The sequence below is a fragment of the Dromiciops gliroides genome, chromosome 2 (genome assembly GCF_019393635.1).
Source record: "Dromiciops gliroides isolate mDroGli1 chromosome 2, mDroGli1.pri, whole genome shotgun sequence".
Taxonomy (NCBI): Eukaryota; Metazoa; Chordata; class Mammalia; order Microbiotheria; family Microbiotheriidae; genus Dromiciops; species Dromiciops gliroides.
In genome coordinates, this window is record NC_057862.1 from 190,084,015 (window position 1) to 190,106,887 (window position 22,873).

The 22,873-nt window shown below is 38.9% G+C and overlaps 1 protein-coding gene across 1 annotated transcript in view; it reads right to left on the reverse strand.

Moving 5' to 3' along the window:
- Positions 1–525: 525 nt before the first annotated feature.
- The window catches only part of GPR176 (G protein-coupled receptor 176), a 140,095-nt gene continuing 117,747 nt past the window's right edge, over positions 526–22,873 (reverse strand). The window contains exons 2-3 of the mRNA XM_043985874.1: positions 8,824–9,076; positions 526–2,726 (exon numbers count right to left, since the gene is read on the reverse strand). Of these exons, the coding sequence (XP_043841809.1) occupies positions 1,604–2,726; positions 8,824–9,076 (1,376 nt within the window). The 3' untranslated portion in view covers positions 526–1,603. The remainder of the gene's footprint in view (positions 2,727–8,823; positions 9,077–22,873) is intronic.

Sequence of the window (22,873 nt, forward strand, 5' to 3'; positions counted from 1 at the left end):
TGTGGATTTGAAGTTGCTCAAAGAACCATCTCAAATCTCACACTAGAAATCCACCTAAGAGAAACCTTGGAAATGGGTGTTTATTAGCTATTTCCACTTCTCATTCATTTCAGACTGATTTTCCAGAGAGTCCAGTTTACATGAAGTTGGGCAGAAATGGGCATATTTCATAGAAGTTTCATAATTTCAAAAGGGAATGTGTTCTATGAAAAAAATTTAAGATAATCTATTTATATCTCTTTAATGCATTTTACTCCTACTGGTCTTCATTTTGGCACTTTTCACTTAATGGAGTAAGAAGAAGAAAAACTACAGTGTCCTGGACACTTTTCGTTTCTCCTTAGTCTCTCTTGGTCCCAAGCTCTGGGTTTCTTTTATGTCCTTCTCAATTACTGATGGGGCAGCTAGGTGGGGCAGTGGTATCTATCGAGTGCTGGTCCTAGAGTCAGGCCAATTCATCTTTCTGAGTTCAAACCTAGCTTCAGACACTTGCCAGCTGTGAGACCCTCGGCAAGTCACCTAATCCTGTTTGCCTCTGTTTCCTCATCTGTAAAATGAGCTAAAGAAGGAAATGGCAAACCACTCCAGTATCTTTGCCAAGAAAACCTCCAATGGGGTCACAGAGATTTGGACAAAACTGAACAACAGACAAAAGTTACTGTAAAGACTGGACCTATGATTAGTATAGTAGAAGGAATTCTCAGATAAAGAAACTCTATCAAGACAGGTTGACAACTTATATTCTTAATAAGTGGCCAAGGGCACAGAAAGATTAAGTGACTTGCCCAGAGTTACCCAATCAGTATGTGTTCGTGGAAGGACTTGAACCCAGGTCTTCCTAGTTCTGAGACCAGTTCTTGATTCCCAGCTGTCTCTCTCAGTTACTGATGCTGGAACAAGATGTGGAGGGGGAAGAGGATGTGTAGGTAGCTTGCAGTATCTTGCAGCTACATACATTTTCTCCAGTACTTTCAGTAATGTAGAGGATAATTCTGGGAAATTTACATTCTAGGTGTTCCTGTTTAACCTTTTCCACAACCAGTGGTAGTGGGTACTTCATTTTTCATATGTATATTTCCCTATATCACAGTGTAAGTAACAAGGAATCATTGTGAGATGTCAGTTAGAATAGGTTAACCTTCTAGGAAGAAAAGGATCTAGATAAGCATTTTTAAAAAGTCTTAACAGTTTAAGTGATATTTAGGGATGTGAGACATTTGGTCTTGTCTTTATGACCTATTATTTACAGTCATCTTGGGCCTCCTCCAGACAGCTGCTTTTCTGTGCCAGCTGAGTGATTTTCTTAGGTTTCTAATCTCCCAGGTGAACATGGGAGACAAAACGAGAAGTCCTGGGGAAGTGTATGGAGAGGTGGGAGAGGCTCTGTAGTTTCCACAAAAGAGAGAGAATGCGAACTTTACCATTAACATTTGTGACATAGAGACATATAAAAATAATAATAATAATACTTGGATATTGGTTTCTCTTTCCCATCTCTATATCTGGCACACACACACATCACACACCCCATAAGAGATTGCAATGCCGATCCATGGGATCACACAATATGGCTAGCAAGCCAAGCCCAGGGCTCCAGCCCTTGCTAAGAATCCACTTTTGGAAAGATGCTGACTTTGTTGTTTCTGCTGATCTTCCGTTCCACCTTGCCTGGCTTAGTTAACTTGGTCTGGATCAGTTCCTCTGGAGTGTTCCCCAGTGGAGGAAGCAACCGTTTCTTGCTGTTTCTGTTCTCTGAGAGCCACTGAGGAGGCAGTTCAAAGGGTCCAAAACCAAACTGTAGGGAATATTTTTCAGGGGCTACCTCGACCTCTGCAGGCATTGCCAGTACTCCCTGACCCATAGAATCTACTGTGCCAGGTGGTGCTGGCAGAGTGGCAAACTGTAGGGCTTGCTCTACCTCCAGGGTGTCGGTGGGGATTTCCTTTACTTGGTAGTCGCTAGAGCTAATGGATTTGATCTCATTCTCTTCCTCATCCTCTGTGGACTTGAAGATCTGCTGCTGTCCAATGTGGAACATCTCCAGGAGCTGGCTTCCGGAGCGTACGCTGGGTTCCAGGGCCCCATCCGGGACCCCACTCCCTGAGCTAACCACATTGCGACGACTGTATCTGCGGTGAAGCTGCACCAAGGTTCCCACCAAGCACTTGCGGACAGATTTATTTACAGTCAGAAAGAGCACAGGATTGGCCAGGAGAGATACTTTGGGCAACCAGATGGCAGTGAGCAGCAGGAAGACTGATGTATCAGAGACATTGAGCACAGCCCTGTAGACAACCAAGGTGGCGTAGGGGACACTACAGAAGATGAATATTGTCACCATAGAGAGCAGCATGGCATGCAGTTCAGCTTCCCTCTGAGAGGCATAAGGGATCGAGATGGTGTTCTGTGGGGTCCGCAGAGCTGCAATGATGACCTTCTTCTTCTGACTGGCGCTCAAGGCCCGGCGAATGAGAATCATGAAGAGGAAGACCATGGCTACAGGTACGATGACGGTAGTGATGTTATAGATCAGGACATACAATAGGTGGCCCAGGTTATAGGTCCAGACATCTGTACAGGTAGACATGGCATAAATGTCAGCCACATTGGTCACAGCAAACACAGGAATGCTAGCCACCACTGCATGGGCCCAGATGTATATTACAAGCTCGCGAGACTTGGCATCAGAGATTTTTCTCTCTAATGGATACAGGACTGAGTAGTACCTGCAAGATATACAAGAAAAAAAAACCCCAAAGTTTTACAATGGAAGAACTATTTTAAATTACTTCATTACTAAAAGCAAAGCAGAGCTAGAACATGGGGTGAAGAATATTGGGTTATTTCCTTTCATTCATGGCAACAGAGTCCTAGCTTCTTAAATTGTGGGTCACAACCCCATAACTGAATGTGGGGGTCATAAAAAAATTTGGCAACAGTCAATGTTTGTGTACGCCTATTTTATATGCCTATATACCCAGAGACATGTAAAAACTTCTCAGGAGAAAAGGTGTCACGAGGGGAAAAAGTTTAAGTCCTGGTCTAAGGTACTGAGATCTTTGCTGCACAATTCTAGAAACAACACTAGCCAAATCACACAAGCCTAAAAGAGTATAGAGACAGAATTCTAGAACCTTAATTAAAGATTTTCAGGATTAGAAAGAATTCTTTCATTTGTATACAGACGAGGAAATTGAGGTTAAGTAATTCATCCAGGGTCAATACCACAAGCTTGTCCTTGGCACTTCTAAAACTCTTCCATGTATTTTACTTGGATTGGACAAAGAGAAGATGAGAATAATAAGCATCTTCAAGTAGCTGAAGGGTTATTCTATAGAAGAGAGCACCAGGGGAAAGGGTAAGAAGGAAAATGTATTCATGTCAAGAAAATCTTCCTCACCATTAGAACAATCCCCAAGTGTGGATGGGATGTTCGGGGAGATACTAGGTCCTTCCCCTTCCCCATCCCCATTGGAGGCTTTCAAGTAAAAGCTAAATGACCAGTCAGTGGTTACATTGTAGTAGGGTTTCTTTTTCAGGCATGCATTGCACTACATAGCCACAGAGGGCCCTTTCAACTTTACGATTCTATGATTCCTATGTGATGAATAGATAATAGGAAAACAATTTCAATTTAGTCAGTGATGTAAAGCTCCACCATCATAGGCGTGAACACCCACCCAAAGTATCCCTGTGATATTGAGAGGGAGATGGTCAATCTCCCTTGAAAGGTATATTTCAATTCAAGAATGAAAGCTAATGTCCAAAATTTTAACCTAGAGGCCTTGAATGTAAACTTCTGCCACTGTCTACTCCTACAGAGGTGACAGGCACTAAAACAAGCATGTCTATACTCCAACTCAAACTATGCTCCCGTACAGTTACTTCTGTACTAAATAGCATCAGCTTCAAAATGGATCTGGAAAAAGGCCAGAATGAAGGATGGACTCTGGTCAGGCACTTTGACAGAATCAATGCAGCAAGTTAAATTGGGGTCAGCTCAATAGTCACTTTTATGATGTTGGTCAATCAATATACCTAACAATAATTAAGTGATTTTAACCACCTACAAAATTAGATTTAGACCAAAATCAGATCGGAAAGAATTTGGCGGGGAGGGTAGTTTATCATTTCAAAAGAGGAAAAAATACTAATATAAATTAAAGCTATGGAAATCTGTTACACCCTTAGTATACTCTGGGGTGACAATCTATTGTAGTTTCATACAAACGCTTGGAGAATTATGGAATTCTTCAGATCACTGAACAATTTCTATGGAAAAGCTATTGTTCGGGGCAGCTAGGTGGCACAGTGGATAGAGCACTGGCCCTGGATTCAGAAGGACCTGAGTTCAAATCCGTCCTCAGACACTTGACACTTACTAGCTATGTGACCCTGGGCAAGTCACTTCACCCCAATTACCTCACCAAAAAAAAAAAAAAAAGAGAGAGAGAGATAGAAAAGCTATTGTTCCATATAATCAGGGATCAGATAGGATAATGGATTTAAAGCTAGAAAAGAATTTCAAAGTGATCTAATCCTACTCCTTAGTTTACCAGCTCTAAATATGTAATCATACTCCCAACCCCTTTAATGGATGCAGAATGATATGATGGATAGAGCATTAGACTTGAAGTCAGGAAACTTGGATTCACAACTCACCTCAAACACTGTGCCTGAGCCGTGTGACTCTGGACAATTCACTTAACCTTTGCCTCAGTTTTATCAACTGTAAAAGGGAGAGGACGATAATAGTACCTTCCTTCCAGGCTTGTTTTGAGGATCTGTAAAGCACTTAGCACAGTGCTTTACAGATATAGTAGGTATTTAATAAATGATTGTTTCTTTTCTTCCCTTCCATGTGAAATGATAATCTCAATAATAATAACAAAACAAGTATTCTACTTTTAAAAGAGAATTCACATATTTACATTTACATATATGATTATTCTAAATCAGAATATTCTAAACAGGAATATAAATATATACATATATGGATTATATACATACATACACACACACACACACACACACACACACACATTCTTGTTTAGACTCAAGGGGCCATTATGGACCCAATAAAAGTCATCTACTCCTGTTTGAAATGGTTCTTCAATATCTCAGGGGATCTGTGATTTCACTGATGTGGACACTACCTCCAGTGGACGGATCCACTGGATCAATCCATCCATGCCCTTTTATACTATGTAATTTCTGTCTATGTCCTCTAATATAATCCTCCCCAAGAAGCTAGGGTCTTTTAGGTCTCTGGATAATCTATGAATATGAAAACAATAGGCCATCTATTATTCTTAGCTCTTACTTTAGTACTTGCTCACTTCTCATTCCAATGATGGATATGTAAAATTATGTGTGTATGTATAAGTGTATATGTATGTGTCTGTTTGATGATCTCTTTTACATTATTTTTAATGCAACTCTTCCTTGTCTATTATGCCACAGCCTATTTATGCCCACTATGAGTCCCTTCATAGGCCTTAGATATTGTGGTATTCCATGATTCTTAGCTATATAGTTTCATCAAAATAACATTGGTTCTAAAAAGGTAGGGTTTTGTTTCAGGAAGAAAGTTAAGGTCATTGAAGGTTTTGTGTAATTTCTCAGATACAATCCAACCTTTTTTCATCCTCCTATTCATTTTCGTTTGTTTGTTTTTCAATCTTAAAAGTATTTTTTCCAGTTATACGTAAAGATAGTTTTCAACATTTGTTTTGATCAGATTTCGAGTTCCAAATTTTTCTCCCTCCCTCCCTTCTCTTCCCCCTCCCCAACACAGAAAGCAACTCCTATTCATTTTTCAATGTTGTTCGTTGTTTGAAGTACCTGCTCAAGATAGAGGTACTGATGGACCAGCTCTACAGGCTTTTCATCTAATTGCATATCATGGTAAATAGTATTGACATTTTTTCTTCCACTTGATTTTTCTTGTGTAAGTATTTAAGCTAAATTCCTTTAAGTTTGTGTCATTAAAAGATGTCATGGAGGGGGCGGCTAGGTGGCGCAGTGGATAAAGCACCAGCCCTGGAGTCAGGAGTACCTGAATTCAAATAAGGCCACAGACACTTGACACTTACCAGCTGTGTGACCCTGGGCAAGTCACTTAACCCCCACTGCCCCGCAAAAAAAAAAAAAAAGATGTCATGGAAAAAAAAAAGATGTCATCTCATTTAAGGGGCTCAGTAATATTCTATGGTTTACTGTACCATACTATTCACAAACAGCATTTAGAAGACTGAAATCTATAGAGAATAAATCTTTCATTGAGACTTTGCACTATATTTCTTCCAAGATATTGGAAACATGAAAACAAATGTTTCTTGAGCATGTGCCTCCCTCTTTATGCCTCATTTGATATTAATAACTGGACAGTCAAATAAAATCAGCTTTGTTATACCTATCAAGGAACCTTATACGATTTAACATAACCATGAAAATCGCTGTTATAGGAAACCTTTTAGTTCTGCTGAATCAAATGCTTTTTTAAATCAAGAAACAATAAATATAGTGGGATCTTGGATTCTCTTCACCTTTCCATCAATTTTATGACCATATGGATATGATCCCCTAGAGAAAATTGTTTGTGAAAGCGTTTCCCTTCCTGTATTTTCATCAAAGATCTTTTGATTTATGTGCAATTTTTTCTTCTAAAGATTTTTCAGAGATGTGAAAATAAGACTAAAGGTTGATACTTATTGATATCCTCTTAATTGACTTTTTTTGTAATTATGTCTGGAATATTTCCCATCACCATAGGCCTTGAGAACTGATCCTTCAACAGTCTCAATATTACACTGTCTCCAGAGTTGACATGCTCTGTGTATAATTGGTCTAATCCAGATGTTTTTCCTATCTTTTTCCCCCTCACCATTTCTAATTCCTCATGCAGCACTATAAGGACTGATGTTAGAATCCAAACATAGGTTGGCACCACAATGACAGTGATACAGAAAATGTTTTTGTTTTTAGAAATTACAGATGTTTTCTCATTTCTCATCTGTTTGTCATCCTTCTAATATTGGTCTTAAATGCTCTCAGGGTGATATGGCTTAGTTGGATCTCATGCTAAACTGTGAACTAATTTTTCCCTCTTCCACTGCTCTCTATTTTGAAATTTTAGTGCTTATAATCTGTCCCCATCCTCTTCAGTAATTTCATAAAAATGGTTTCTATCCTAAACTTGTATTGCTTCACTATCATATAACTTTTCTTGGTATTTGCTGGTTGATTTGGTTTCTAAATTTTTTAGCCTCCTCCTTGCTTTTTATAAGTTAAATTTATGTATGAAATTATAATAGTCTCTTCCCTTATCCAATTTCCACTGGGAGGGTGCATTAATATCTAGTTTAGATAGATCAGATTGGAGCTATTTTAATTGCATACTATATCATCTTGTGTTTTTGTTCTTCCTAATTCTTTTTTTTACTTTCTTAGAAATCCTTTATTAGCAGAAAAAGTATCTTCCACGAACAATTCTAAAAACCATTCACCTGAACGCAATTTAGTTGTCCCATGGGCTGAGTTCTTCTAACATGCTATGATATTCATGAAATTGTCACCAATCAAGCTCCCAACAAGTGAGCCTATAGCTTCAGTAAAATAGGCTGTGGCTGGGTAGACACAGCTATGGGTAACTTCTGACTTTGCTGTTGGTTAACATGAAGCCACACACATAATCTGGCTGAGACAGCCTCCATTTATGAAGCATTGAAGGCTTGTGGATTTTATTATACATTATCTCATTTGATATCCACAACAACCTTGTGAGGTAGGCACCATCTTTGTACAGAAGGAAATAAATTCACTTCTTCCTACAACCATCGCCCAAGTTCTCAAAGGAGTTCTTTCTATCAGATTTAAGCAGATTAATTTCTGATTTAAAGGAAAAAATATTGAATTGAACATGATCCATAGTAGGCACTTAAAAAAATATTGTTGGTGTCAGCTAGGTGGCACATTGGATAAAGCACTGGCCCTGGATTCAGGAGGACCTAAGTTCAAATCCGGAGTCAAACATTTGATACTTACTAGCTGTGTGACCCTAGGCAAGTCATTTAACCCTCATTGTCCCACCAAAAACAAACAAACAAACAAAATTTACTGTTGACTGATTGGCCAAAAGCATAGCAAAATAAATGAAAAAGAATTCTCCCAACCTCCACAGGGGAACAGTATCCCATAGACTTCTACAGAAATACCACCACACAACACAGCTTGTGAATGCTAGAAATGGCACTTGAACCCATGACTCCTGACTCCCGGTCTAGTCCTCTTTCCACTCTACTTCTTCTAACTCTGAAAGAGCTAATGAAAGGGGAGGAGTAATATCCACATGACATAACCCTGAAAAAGAGGGGATTCAGATGAAATAAGAATCATTTAACCAGGAATAACTAAATTTGAGGTCATTTCTTGACATCATGAGAAATGTTTTCATATCTGCCATAAATTAACCTATTTGTACAGTTATAGTCAGATGAGCAACTAACCACAAACAACAGCACAAATCCCTCTAAGCCACCATTCTAGCATCCCGACACAATATGCATTACTTCATGTTAATGATGTAATCCACCCAAGTCTCTTCTGTGTGTGTGTGTGTGTATTTCTTTTGCCTAACAATAGGAAAATGGGTCCTGCTGCAGCAATTGTTTCAGATGCTCAGTATTCCTGACAGGTGGTAGGCTGAAAAGCACTTTAGGGAACACCGACGATCACATTTTGTCTTGGGCTGCGGATTCATTTTCTTCAATAATTAAAAAAAAAAGAATAAACAAGGGAAGGCCATGGTTAGTATGATCTTACCTGTCCAAAGCAATGACGGGAAAGGTGAGGATAGTGACGGAACAGAACACTTTGTGTAGGAACTTCACTACTTTGCAGAAAAGCATGGTGTAACTCCACCAGCAGCAGTGGGCACTAGCACTTAGGACGATGTCAAAAGGCACACATGCCAGGCTCGCACAGATCCCCGAGCAGGCCAGGTTTTTAATGAACCTGTTGGTGACAGATTTGAACACAGTTGTGCGGCAGGTCGACCACAACACCATGACGTTTCCTGGCCAGATATCAAAAACATAAAACAATTAAAGAAAACATAGGTTAAAAAATCCCCAAAGACTCACATTCATATTTGTAGTTGAATTTGGAGACATTGCTTAAATATTTATACTAATTATGTTTACTCAAAGCTAGGTAGCACAATGGATAGAGTATGGCCTCAGACACTTACTAGCTATGTGACCCTGGGCAAGTCACTTAATGCTGTTTGCCTCAGTTCCTGTGAGCTGGAGAAGGAAGTGGCAAATCACTCCAGTATCTTTGCCAAGAAAACCCCAAATGAGGTCATGAAGAGTCAGACATGACTGAAAACAACAACAACAACAATCTGACACATCCTGGCTATGAGTCAGATGTCCCTAGGACTCTAAGTAACTAAGATTATAAATTATGGAGCAGATGACAACCTTTACTGGCAAGGGAGTTTCCTTATCCAGGAATTCCCTATACCAATGAAATGAGAGGTCCAGTCCCAATCCCCATATAGACCACTAAGATTTATAAAGTACTTTACATGCAATATCTGATTTAACCTTCACAACAACTCTCTGAGGTTCTATTATTATTACCCTCATTTTTCAGATAAGAAAACCAAGCCTCCTAGAGGTTAAATGACTTGCCTGTGGTCACACAAATAATAAGTATTAAAGGTAATTCAAACACAGTCCAAGTCTAATACTTCTAGGTTCATAGATCTGGAGTGAGAAGGGGCCTAAAAAAGTCATCTAATCCAACTGCTCCCTTTTACAGAAGAAGAAACTGAAGTGGTGCAGCAGATGGAGAGCCAGGCCTGGAGTCAGGGAGATCTGAGTTCATTTCCCACTTCAGACACTATATGTGTGACCCTGGGCAAGTCATTTAACCCTGTTTGCCTCAGTTTTCTCATCTGTAAAATGAGCTGGAGAAGGTAACGGCCAATCACAGCAGGATTTTTGCCAAGAAAGCCCCAAATGGGATCACAAAGAGTCAGACACGACTGAAATTGACTGAACAACAAAATCAACAAAACTGAATTTCAGGGAAGTTACCAGACTTGCTCAGGGCCATACAGGATGAAAATTTGAACCCAGGTTTAATGTAAATTTCAACCCATTCTCTGACCTAAAAGCCTATGCTCTGCATTACACTATAGCGCTTCCCTCTCTAAATGGCTGCTGCACAATTGCCCGTACAATGAATTTTCTTGGACTCAAATATGATGATAAGATCACAGATACAGAGCTGGAAAGGACCTCAGGACTTTTCTATTCCACTTTCTCCCTTTTACAGGTAAGAACACTGAGATCCAAATAACTTCAGTGACACTTTTTTTTTTTTTTAATGCGAGGCAATGAGGGTTAAGTGACTTGCTCAGGGTCACACAGCTAGTAAGTGTCAAGTGCCTGAGGCTGGATTTGAACTCAGGTCCTCCTGAATCCAGGACCAGTGCTTTATCCACTGTGCCACCTAGCTGCCCCAGTGACATTTTTAAGAGAGCATTTTAACCCCAGGTCAAAAAGTAGGGCATCAGATTGCAAGGTTTTGACATTTTATTAATTATGAATAAATACCAAAATCAACAGGCAGCTAAATTATCCCACTATGACCCACTTTCTGCTACTAGGGATGAAATAGGCATCAACAAGCCTCTTTACATCTGTAGGCCAATTGCTTGAAGGAAATATCTTCTTTTTCTAACTTTGTATAGATCTGATCCACTAACTCAGAGAGATTGACTCAGCAATTTGCAAAGCAATTCAGTCCAAGAGTTGTTTGCAGCACTTCTATTCTGGTCCTTCAGGCCTTCTTGAGCATCCCTTCCTGTCAGTGGGGTTATATATTGGGCACTGATCATATATATAGTCTGAAGTTCTACTGATGTAGCAATGATTCTCCCCCCACCCCTTTCTTTAAAGACAGCTGTGACTCTTGACTGAATCATCTTCACTTGTATAAGGGTCACATACAACACATTAAAGCAGATAGCAGCTTTAAAGCAATGTCCAGTTGTGGGAATTATGTGGTAAAAAAAAAAAAGTATCTGTAACCTGGCATCCTAAATTATCAAAATTCAGAGAGCCTCCACCTCATTGGCTAATCCCTCTTTGCTATCAAATAAGGAACAGTTAGGTGGCACAGTGGATGGAGCACTAGCCCTGAAGTTAGGAGGATTTGAGTTCAAATCTCACCTCAGGCACTTACTAGCTATGTGACCCTTGGCAAGTCACTTAACCCGAATTGCCTTAAACATCCAGGGCCATCTAAAATCATCCTGATGTATATCTTGCCACTGGACCCAGATGATTCTGGAGGAGAGAGTTACATTGATGACCTTGCACAGCCCTCCCTCACTTAAATCAAATTCAGTGCAAGTCATGACATTATTCCAATGTCACAGTCCTCTTCGAGAATGAAGGTCAAACAACAACAACAACAATATCAAATAAGAAACTTAGTACAATCTCTTTCTCCCTCTTATTTACTCCCTCTGCTATCTTTGCTGGCTTTGGTGATCAAATGCCTGAAAAACTCCTGGATAATTGAAAAAATAGGAGGAGTCACTTGCAAATGGAGTGAGCAAAGTTAATGTCAATTAATAAGATTGTTTCCATAATATTACTAGCTTTTATAGATATGTCAGGTCAACAACTCCAGAAAGTAAGTAGTGAAAATATTATTATCTCCATTTTACTGATGAATAAGCAGAAACTTGGGGAATATTTTATTATTTAAAAATTAAATAGGGGCAGCGAGATGGCGCAGTGGACAGAGCACCGGCCCTGGAGTCAGGAGTACCTGAGTTCAAATCCAGCCTCAGACACCTAACACTCACTAGCTCTCGCTAGCTGTGTGACCCTGGGTAAGTCACTTAACCCCAATTGCCTCACTAAAAAAACAAAACAAAAAAACTAAATAGGGGGCAGCTAGGTGGCACAGTGGATAGAACACCGGCCCTGGAGTCAGGAGGACCTGAGTTCAAATCTGACCTCAGACACTTGTGTGACCTCGGGCAAATCACTTAACCCCAGTTGCCTCACAAAAAACAAAACATAACAAAACAAAAAACAAATAAAGACTGATTTTCACAGTCTCTCTCAGATTCTTCTCCATCTATCTCCTAAACTTATGGCATGCATGTATACATGAATAATATCTGTTATCAAAGTATATTATAATCATTTCTTTGGGGTCAAAGCCTTTTGTTGTGTAAGTTTTTAGAAATACCACATTCGGAACTGATCCTAACTTATAATGAATTCCCATTTTTCCATTGATATCTTTAGATAAATATGGGAAGAACTGCTAACCTTGTGTAATAAATCTTTAGTTTGATAGCTAAAAAAATCACAGGAAACCTTCAAATTTTTTTTTTTAGGCAATTGGGGTTAAGTGACTTGCCCAGGGTAACACAGCCAGTAAGTGTTAAGTGTCTGAGGCTGGATTTGAACTCAGGTCCTCCTGACTCCAGGGCCGGTGCTCTATCCACTGCGCCACCTAGCTGCCCGAAATTTTCAAATCTAAGGCAAATAATTAATTGTCAGAACCTGAAACAATTGACCTTCATCAGTCTATCCCAAGCTGTCTTCTGGCCCTCCTCCCTTATTCTATACTGTTCTATACCTTTTATGTAGGGATTAGTGTAGCAACTTGACCTATGATTTCATTCATGTAAAGAAAGCCAAGTGATAAAACTCCCTCAACCAATGTAAGTCAGCACCTTCTCTGCAACTTATAGTCCAGAGCACAGAGAGGTTAAATGATTTACCAAAAGTTGCAGAGTCAGAATGTCAGAAGCCAGACCTACCCAAGGCTTCCTGGCTTTGAGACAAGGTCTCCATTTACTACAACACACTACTTTCTTGTTGTTGATGCTGTTGTCCAGTCATTTTAGTCATGTCTGACTCCTCGTAACCCGGTTTGAGGTTTTCTTGGCAAAGATATCAGAGCAGTTTGCCATTTCCTCATTTTACATGAGGAAACTGAGGCAAACAGGGTTAAATGACTTACCCAGGGTTACACAGCTAGTACATGTCTGAAGCTGGAATTGAACTCAGGAAGATGAATCTTCCTGACTCCTGGCCCAGGCACTTTATCTACTGTACCACCTAGCTTCCCTATACTGCCTTATAAATAGCCATATATTTTTTCTGTCCTCCAAGCCCACTCTCAATCTTATCATTGTAAAACTTCACTTAGCTCTATAGTTCACATTTCCTGGAATCACAGTATTTGAAAGTTGGAAGGAAGCTCCAGAATCATCCAGTTCACCTCATACCAAGAAAGGAAGGAAGGAAGGAAGGAAGGAAGGAAGGAAGGAAGGAAGGAAGGAAGGAAGGAAGGAAGGAAGGAAGGAAGGAAGAAGGAAAGAAAGAAAGAAAGAAAGAAAGAAAGAAAGAAAGAAAGAAAGAAAGAAAGAAAGAAAGAAAGAAAAGAAAGAAAGAAAGAAAAGGAGGAGAAGAGAAGAGAAGAGAAGAGAAGAGAAGAGAAGAGAAGAGAAGAGAAGAGAAGAGAAGAGAAGAGAAGAGAAGAGAAGAGAAAAGGGAATGTTCATAAACTACATGACAAATGCCATCCATCTCTGACTTGCAGACCTCCAAAGAAGGAGAATCCACTGCCTTTTGAGGCAATCCTTTAAAATAGCATGTTGTTGTTGTTTTATAAGGAAATATATTTCTCATTTTAATCTAGGAAATTGACTTTAATCACATTGTCAGGTAGTAGCATTGGGGCAGTAACATCCACTATCAAATAATAAATACAAAACACCAAAGGACATTAACACATACCACCCATGACAAGACAGACATAGGTGTGACCATTTAGTCTCCTTACCACCTATTCTCCTGGGGAAAAAATTGTGTGAGTCTCTTGGCAAATATTCAACCAAACTGACTGTGACAGCAACTTCAACCTTGGTGTAGTCAATTTAATAAGACATACTTAAATGACTTTAGAGACCACTTCTTACCTATGTCTCCCCACCAAAAACATTTAATGCAAATGGACCTAGCACACAAAACCCATTTATTCCCAAAAGCTATTTTCTTTTTACATGCTGTAGTGACTGTACATATTCATTGGCTACAAGGAGAGGGAGAGAGAGGGAGGCAGAGAGAAACAAAGATATGGAGAAACAGAGAGAAAAAGATGACAGTGGGGAGAGGAGAAGGGGGAAGATAAATGGGGTCAGTCCCAAATTATCAAGATGCAGCTGCATAGAGGATTATAAATAAATACTATTGGTGTTATTGTTCAGTAGCTTTTGGTTGTGTCAAACTTTTTGTAACCCATTTGGGGTTTTCTTGGAAAAGATATTGAAGTAGTTTGCCATTTCCTTCTCCAGCTTATTTTATAGATGAGGAAACTGAAGCAAAGTTAAGTGACTTGCCTAGGGTCACACAGCTAGCCAGATTTGAATTCAGGAATATGGGTCTTCCTGATTTCAGGACCAATACTCTATCCACTGCCCCACCTAGCTGCCCATATAGATGTATTATTAATAAATCTACTAATCTCCTATAAGTTCTATGACTCTTCAACACTAACACCAAACCCAAAGGATAAAGAGTACTCTCTATAAATTACAGTATAGGGGGCAGCTAGATGACGCAGTGGATAAAGCACCAGCTCTGGATTCAGGAGGACCTGAGTTCAAATCCAGCCTCAGACACTTGACATTTACTAGCTGTGTGACCCTGGGCAAGTCACTTAACCCTCATTGCCCCACAAAAACAAACAAATAAATAAATTACAGTATAGTTGGGCAATGACTCAAGTAGGAAAGGAAGAGGTTTGAGTTCAGGTATAGGTAAGGTGACTTCTAGAATCACTGTAGCACAGCTTAACGATAGTGTAAGGGCCAAATTTAGTATGGGGAATTAATTGGGTGGCTTGCCGTAATATTGGGGTTCAGAAAATAATGGGGGACCTCTAGGTCTGGAGTTTCCCCTTCTCCAAACTGCTTCTTTTCCAGTTATATCTCCCAGACTAATAAGAAAGGAGATTAACAGCCTCTTTTTCACAAACAATTCAGGTTTTATTAATGGTAACAAAATTTACAACACAAGTGAAGTTAATAAAGCCAGGGACCATGAGAAAGGGGATAGAGATAGTTCGAATCTAAATCTCCAGGGAAAAAAGGCCTCAGGTACCTCAAATAAGCTCTGCTTCCTCAGCTACCCTCACTGGAAGCAACACAAACTCACCACCCCCTGGGATCTATAGGAGAATCAGCTTTGCAGTGTCTCCTGGTTAGGTCCGAAGATCAAACACACCAGCTCCTCTTCTTTCTCTCTCTCTCTCTCTCTCTCTCTCTCTCTCTCTCTCTCTCTCTCTCTCTCTCTCTCTGGGCATGGGGAAACACCTAAGTGGGGCTTAGGTTTTGATACTTTGACTCAATAAATGTTCTTTGTGTTGTTTGTTCTATAATCTCTTAAAGTACACACCCATCTTCTCTTAGGCTTTTAAAGCTTGCATCTTTTCAATCTGACCATGATGAAGCAAAGATGGGATTATAAAAACTCCAAATCACAATTAATTCCTTATAATAGATATGTATAGATGAAAGGGAAGAGAGGGTCATGAGAGATAGTTGTTGAGCTTACTCAGTCAATCTCTGTACAGTGTCAGCTCTAATATGACCTCTTTTATGGGTTTTACATCCTTGAGAACACTGATCCTGGTGAGTTTAGTAGACTAATAACTAAAATGAAATATATATTGTTACAGGAATGGTGAAACACAATTGGCCTATGAAAATACTACTTCAAAGATTTAGAGGCATTCCACTTTAAAAGAAGTGGTACCAATAAACTGCTAAAACTTCTCTCATTTAAAAAAAATCACCCCCTAAAATTCTAAAACTTTAAGCTTAAAACAAAGTAATGCAAACTGGAAGCAATGGCAAATTTCTGATAATAAGTATAAGAAAACAGCCCATGTGCACACAGGAATAAAAATCAAAGTGAATTTCAGTCAGCAAGGATTAGAATGGCTAAAATGAAAAGGTTTATATTCAGTATACAATATTAACCATATCTTCAATTTTGACTTTATTTTTTAGCTAAAAGAATCATCAAATCATAGATTTCAAGTGGATGATTACTTAGGAATTCATCTAGTCCAAACCTCTTATTTTACAGATGAGGAAACTGAGGCCCAGAGAGTTTAAGTGACTTTGCCCAAGATCACATAAATAGTAACTAACCATAAATGAGAAACATATGAAGTTCTCGGAATAGTTAGGGCAACAGAGGGAAAAATTAGTTGAGGGTATGAGAGGCTTAATATTTTGAGCTGGTCAATAAGGTAGTAATAGGAATTATTTGTGAGGACTTGTAGTTAACCAGATAAAGTCTTAACCAAACAGAGAAGTCATATGCCATATCTATTTTTTTAATTAAGAAATTATTGCACCTGGAAATTACAAATCAATTCATTAAATTCCCATAACAGGAAACGTTCTAGAGCAATTTATTTAATCATTTTGTAAGCTCAAAGAGCATTTTCCAAGGTCTTGAATCTAGGGCTTCTGATTCTACTGCATGTATTATATCACATAATAAGAAATTATAATGAATCAATAATTGAAATACAATATTTGCTCTCCACTTCCATCCTACTTCAAAAGGAGAAATCATAACCATTTACCACTATACTGAGGTATTAAACTTCATGAGTAACAACATACTATTTAATTATCCCCAACAATTTCCTATATGTATTAATCGTGGCTACCAAACTACAAAATACAAATCCTATACCAACAGAGAGCAAACTGTTAAGACATGCATATCACAAGTAAAACCAAATATAGACAAGACAGAAGGAAAAAAGGTGAGGGAATCAAACTTAAGTGGCATTTCTACTGAAGTGACTTATACAATAGCCTCCTAATTGGTCTCCCTGCCTTCATTCTAACCTCTCTCCATTCCACCCTCCACACAGCTGCCAAATTGATATTCCTAAAGCACAGACTTGATCATGTCGTTCCCTTGCTCAAGAAGTTTCAGGGGCAGCTAGGTGGTGCAGTGGATAGAGCACTGGCCCTGGATTCAGGAGTACCTGAGTTCAAATTTGGCCTCAGACACTTAACACTAGCTGTGTGACCCTGGGCAAGTCACTTAACCCCAATTGCCTCATAAAAAAAAAAGTTTCAATGGCTCCCTCCTGTCCCTAAGATAAAATATAAATTTCTCTGTTTGGCATATAAAGCCTGTCACAATGCAACTTCAACCCATCTTTCCAGACTGATTTCATATTTGGCTTTTTGGTTTTTTGCTATTTCCCTCATGTACTCAACATTCTAGCTAAATTAGCCTCCTTCACATTCCTCATACACCAAATTACATCTCCCAATTTCTTTTTTCTTGCTATAGCACTGACTTCCACATGCTTGGAATATATTCCTCTTCACTACCCCTTCCTGGAATTCCTAGCTTCCAAATGCCACTTCCTCCAAGAAGCTTTTTCTGATTCTTCTAGATTACTGTTCCCCACCTCACCTCAGAAATTACACTGTATTTAGTTTGTCTGTATCTTATATTTGTTTATCTATGTACACATCATCCTCCCTACCCATAGAACATACACTCTTTGGGTACAGGAACTGGGTTCTTCACCTCACCCCACCATCTCCAGAACATAGCATAATGCCCAACCCACAGCAGACATGTAGTAACTACTTGCTAAATTGAAATGCCACATAGCTATGTTCCTGCCTCTATTCTAATTAACATTTTTATCAATAGCTTTAATGAAGGCATAGATGGCAGCATCCAAAAATAGCTCCATGTGCTGGAACAACGGGACAGGGCTAACAATCAAAGGCATTATTGAAAAACCAACCTTACAAATGTAGGATGAAGCAGATGTGGCTAGAGCAGTTTATGTATGAGCAACCAGCAACATGATACAACAGCCCTCAAAGCTAATGTAATCTTGGGTCACAGTAACAGAACCATAGTGTTCCAAATGACAGAAATAATTGACCCACTTAGTACCTTATTCACTCATTCATTCTAAGGAAGGCACTGACAAGTAAGAGCCCTCATAGATAAACATTATGGGTTATCTGTTGAAGGAAATGGGGGAGATGTTAACTCAAAGAAAAGAGTGTGGCTCATGTACAAAAATATTTATAGTTGCTCTTTTTGTGGTGGCAAGGAATTGGAAATTGAGGGGATGTCTATCAGTCAGGGAATGGCTAAACAAGTTGTGGTATATGAATGTAATGGAATACTATTGTGCTGTAAGAAATGATGAGCAGGTGGGTTTCAGAGAAGCCTGGAAGGACTTACATGAACTGATGCTGACTGAGATGAGCAGAACCAGGACAACATTGTACACAGTATCAACAACATTGTGTGTTGATCAACTGTGATAGATTTGACTGTTCTCAAAAGTACAATGGTCCAAGATAGTTCCAAAGGACTCATGATGGAAAATGCTCTCCAAATCCAGAAAAAAAAGAACTGTGGAATCTAGATGCAGATTGAACCATACTATTTCTACTTTTTTTTCTTTTTTGAGGTTTTCCCCTTTTGCTCTGATTCTTCTTCCACAGCATGGCTAATGCAGAAAAATGTTTAATGTGATTGTACATATATAATCTATATCAGATTGCTTGCTGTCTTGAGGAGGGGGAGGGAGGAGAAGGAGGGAGAAAAATTTGAAACTAGAAATCTTATAAAACAAATGTTGAAAACTATTTCTACATGTAACTAGAAAATAATACAATACTTTTATGATTAAAAAAGAATGATATTGGATTATAGGTGTGGACATAGAATTAAAAAAAACAATAAAAATGGAGAAAAAACTCTTGCAGTTAAAAAAAAAGAAAGTGTGATTTCTGTCTTCACATATTGAAAGGCTATAATGTGAAAGAAGAAATAACATTTATTTTACTTAGCCCCAGGAGGCAGAACAAAAACCAAAAGGGAGAAATTGCAGAAAGACATATTCCCTTTCAACAGAAGAAAAAAAAAACCTTCCTAATGATTAGTCAATTCAGAAGTGGAGTTGGGCTACCTTGGGAATGAATGAGTTTAATTAATAACTTGACTTTTTGGAAATCATATAGAAGGGACTCATGGTTAAGTATAGGTTAGACTAGATATCCTTGAAGGTCCTCTCCAACTCTGGGATTCTATGAAACACACACACACACACACACACACACCATGCAAAAGAGAGAGAGAAAAAGGAGGAATAGAAGAAGGTAAGAGAAAGGAGAAACAAAAAGAATATACACTTGATAGGGAATGGTAGAATACCATCAATGAACATCTTTAGTACCACTTACTGGTACCCATCACAGCCTGCCTACACCTGCTATGCTAAGTACCCCGAGAGCATTATGTTCAATACTTTCCATAAAACAAAAAGCTTTTATAAAAATAAAGGAAAGATAGCCCAGCAATTCATCAAAGTAAATTTATAAGGAACCCTGATGATAGTCTCTGTTGGAGGCAGAAGGAACAGCAGACCGAGGGCTGAGATTGGGGGGAAGCTGTCTGGTGCTCCAAATGACCAGGAGTCATTGATCTGAGCTAGTTATACAGCAATTGTATCTGTTTATCAGAAGTGAGGGCAGGTGCCACATATGTGAAATATTGCATGTGCTTTCAGATGAGGTCACTGTATTATTAGTTTTACTTAACCACTTTGCCTTTGTTATAAGAGATTCTTCACCAAGTGGGAGTAAGCTGAAACTGTAATATAGAAACAAAGTACAAGGCAGCTAGGTGGTGCAGTGGATAGAGCACAGGCCCAGGAGTGAGGAGGATCTGAGCTCAAATCTAGATTCAGACACTTACTGGCTGTGTGACCCTGGGCAAGTAACTTAACCCCAATTACCTTTTTAAAAGTACATCTATGGGGCAGCTAGGTGGTGCAGTGGATAGAGTACTGTCCCTGGATTCACCAGGACCTGAGTTCAAATTTGACCTCAGACATTTGACACTTACTAGCTATGTGACCCTGGGCAAGTCACTTAACCCCAATTGCCTCACCAAAAAAAAAAAAAGTACATCTAGAAATATTTTAAAAGAAACAAACCAATAAACAAAACAGAGACACAATAAGTAATTGGATCCCTTAATAAGCACAGATACTCATGTCCCTTTACTGCACAGTCAAATAGCCTAAGCTTACTCAGAGAAGGATTTCCAATGGTTACTTCTTAGTCATTCATTTCCCACATACAATTGAATGAACTTATCCCACAGAGCAACCATGGAGAGACATTAACTTTGTTTGACAGGTGGGGGCAAAGAATAGTAATCTGCCAAGTGTCCAAGGGCTACCCAAGGAATTGAAGGACGGGGAGAATGTATCACAGAAGTCTTGCTTCCAGACCACTATTCATGTTATGAAGTCAACCTTGCAAATTTTACCCTTAAACCGTTTTCTTGCTGCTGCAAGAGCTTTAGGAAACCATTCCACGGTTTCCAGTGAAGTGCCCTCTCAAGCTACTCAGAGATCTCCAGAGAATCAGTGGCATTTCTGCAGTAACAAACAGGCATGTGAACCTCTCCAACCCAAGCACTCAGCTATTGCTTGGACCACTTATAATAGTATGATAGTCTCCATGGTTTAACATGGTTTAGCAATGGTTTAACAATCTGATGGGATGAAGAATGACTTCTTATGTTCTGAATCACTTTGAGACCTCATTTTCTGACATTGTGATTCATGCTTATGACTACTGGGTTATTTTTCTAAATTGTTTAGAAGAATTATTGGTTCTAACTGTATGCTGTCTCATGTTTGACTTGCGCATTATATCAGAATCACAGGAATGGAAGGGATCCATGAAGCTCATTGAGCATATCCTCTTGCCTTGGTGTAAGGATAACTAATACCTACATATACATACCTATATTTAATACTAAGCACAAATATAAAATTTAATACCCAAGGGCCTGTGCTATTCTTGTGAAGAAAAACCGGGTCTACCAGCATTTGAGTGGGAAGTCACCCTCAGAGAACATCACATTCACATTTGCTAGCAAGAGAGACTCCACTGACTGACAACTGACTGAATCAAATGTCTAATCTGGGTTTACATAAGTGATGGGAGACCTCATCACTTTTTTTTTTCCTTTCTTTTTTTTTTTTTTTTTGCGGGGCAATGACGGTTAAGTGACTTGCCTGGGGTCACACAGATAGTAAGTCTCAAGTGTCTGAGGCCTGATTTGAATTCAGGTCCTCCTGAATCCAGGGCCAGTGCTTTAACCACTGTGCCACCTAGCTGCCCCCAACCTCATCACTTTCAACAAAGAAAGTATTAACTCTAGAAACATTGCTTGAGTTCAGCAGGAATATAGCACAAAGCTATAGAAGGGACTCATGGTTAAGTATAGGTTAGACTAGATATCCTTGAAGGTCCTCTCCAACTCTGGGATTCTATGAAACACACACACACACACACACACACCATGAAAAAGAGAGAGAGAAAAAGGAGGAATAGAAGAAGGTAAGAGAAAGGAGAAACAAAAAGAATATACACTTGATAGGGAATGGTAGAATACCATCATCATTGAGCATATCCTCTTGCCTTGGTGTAAGGATAACTAATACCTACATATACATACCTATATTTAATACTAAGCACAAATATAAAATTTAATACCCAAGGGCCTGTGCTATTCTTGTGAAGAAAAACCGGGTCTACCAGCATTTGAAATGAAGCCAACAGCAGCCCAGAGGCCTGGTAAGTGTGCACTAATGATAATAATGTTGACTGGCATTTATAGAGCACCTTAAAGTTTGCAAAGTACTTTATATCCATGAACTCTCTGGAGTGTATATATATATATAAGATATACTCCCTGAGTTTGTTTTGACAAAAGGTTTATATATACGCCATAGAATACCTACATATGTGTATATATATATGTATATAAACATATTACATAGCATTATATATTTATATAATACATAAAACAATAAAATGATATATTAAAATAAATATCATACTGCACAAAAATGTTATAGATGCTATATAGCTAAATGAAATAGAAAATAAAGCACTTGACCTGGAGTCAGAAAGAACTGGGTTCAAATCCAGCCTCAGATCCTTACCACCTGAGTGACCTTGAGTTAGTCATAACCTCTGTCTCAGCTTCCTGACAAACAAAATAATAGCACCTACCACCCAAAGTTATTGTGAGGATAAAATGAGTTAATGTTTGTAAAGCATGCTACAACTCTTTTGTGGTTGTTGTTTAGTCATTTTCAGTCACGTGTGCCTCTTTGTGACCCCATTTGGGGTTTTCTTGGCAAAGATATTGGAAGTGGTTTTGCCATTTCCTTCTCCAGTAATTTTACAGATGAGGAAACAAGGATAAGTGACTTGCCCAGGGTCATATATCTAGTTAGTGTCTGAGGATGGATGTCTGAGGAGGTCTTCCTGACTCTAGACCCAGCACTCTATCCACTGTGCCATCTAATTGCCCATTGCAACCCTTAGAGAGGTATAAAAATGATAGCTCTTATTGCTATTGTTATCGTAAGTATTGATTATAAGAATAATTCATTTATATATTTCTTCAAGGCTTGCAAAGCATTTTACATGATAATTTCATTTGGTCTTCACAGCAAGGTAAGCACCAATCAATCAAGGTAGATATTTATCAATATTATCCCCATTTTAGATATGAAGAAACTGAGGCTGAGGGAAGTAAAGTGACTTGCCTGTGGTAATACAGCTAGTGAGTATGCAGGGAGTAATTCAAACCCAGGTCTTCCTGATTCCAACTCTGACAGTCTATTTGATATGCCTAGCTGCCTCTCAAATGTAATAAAAACT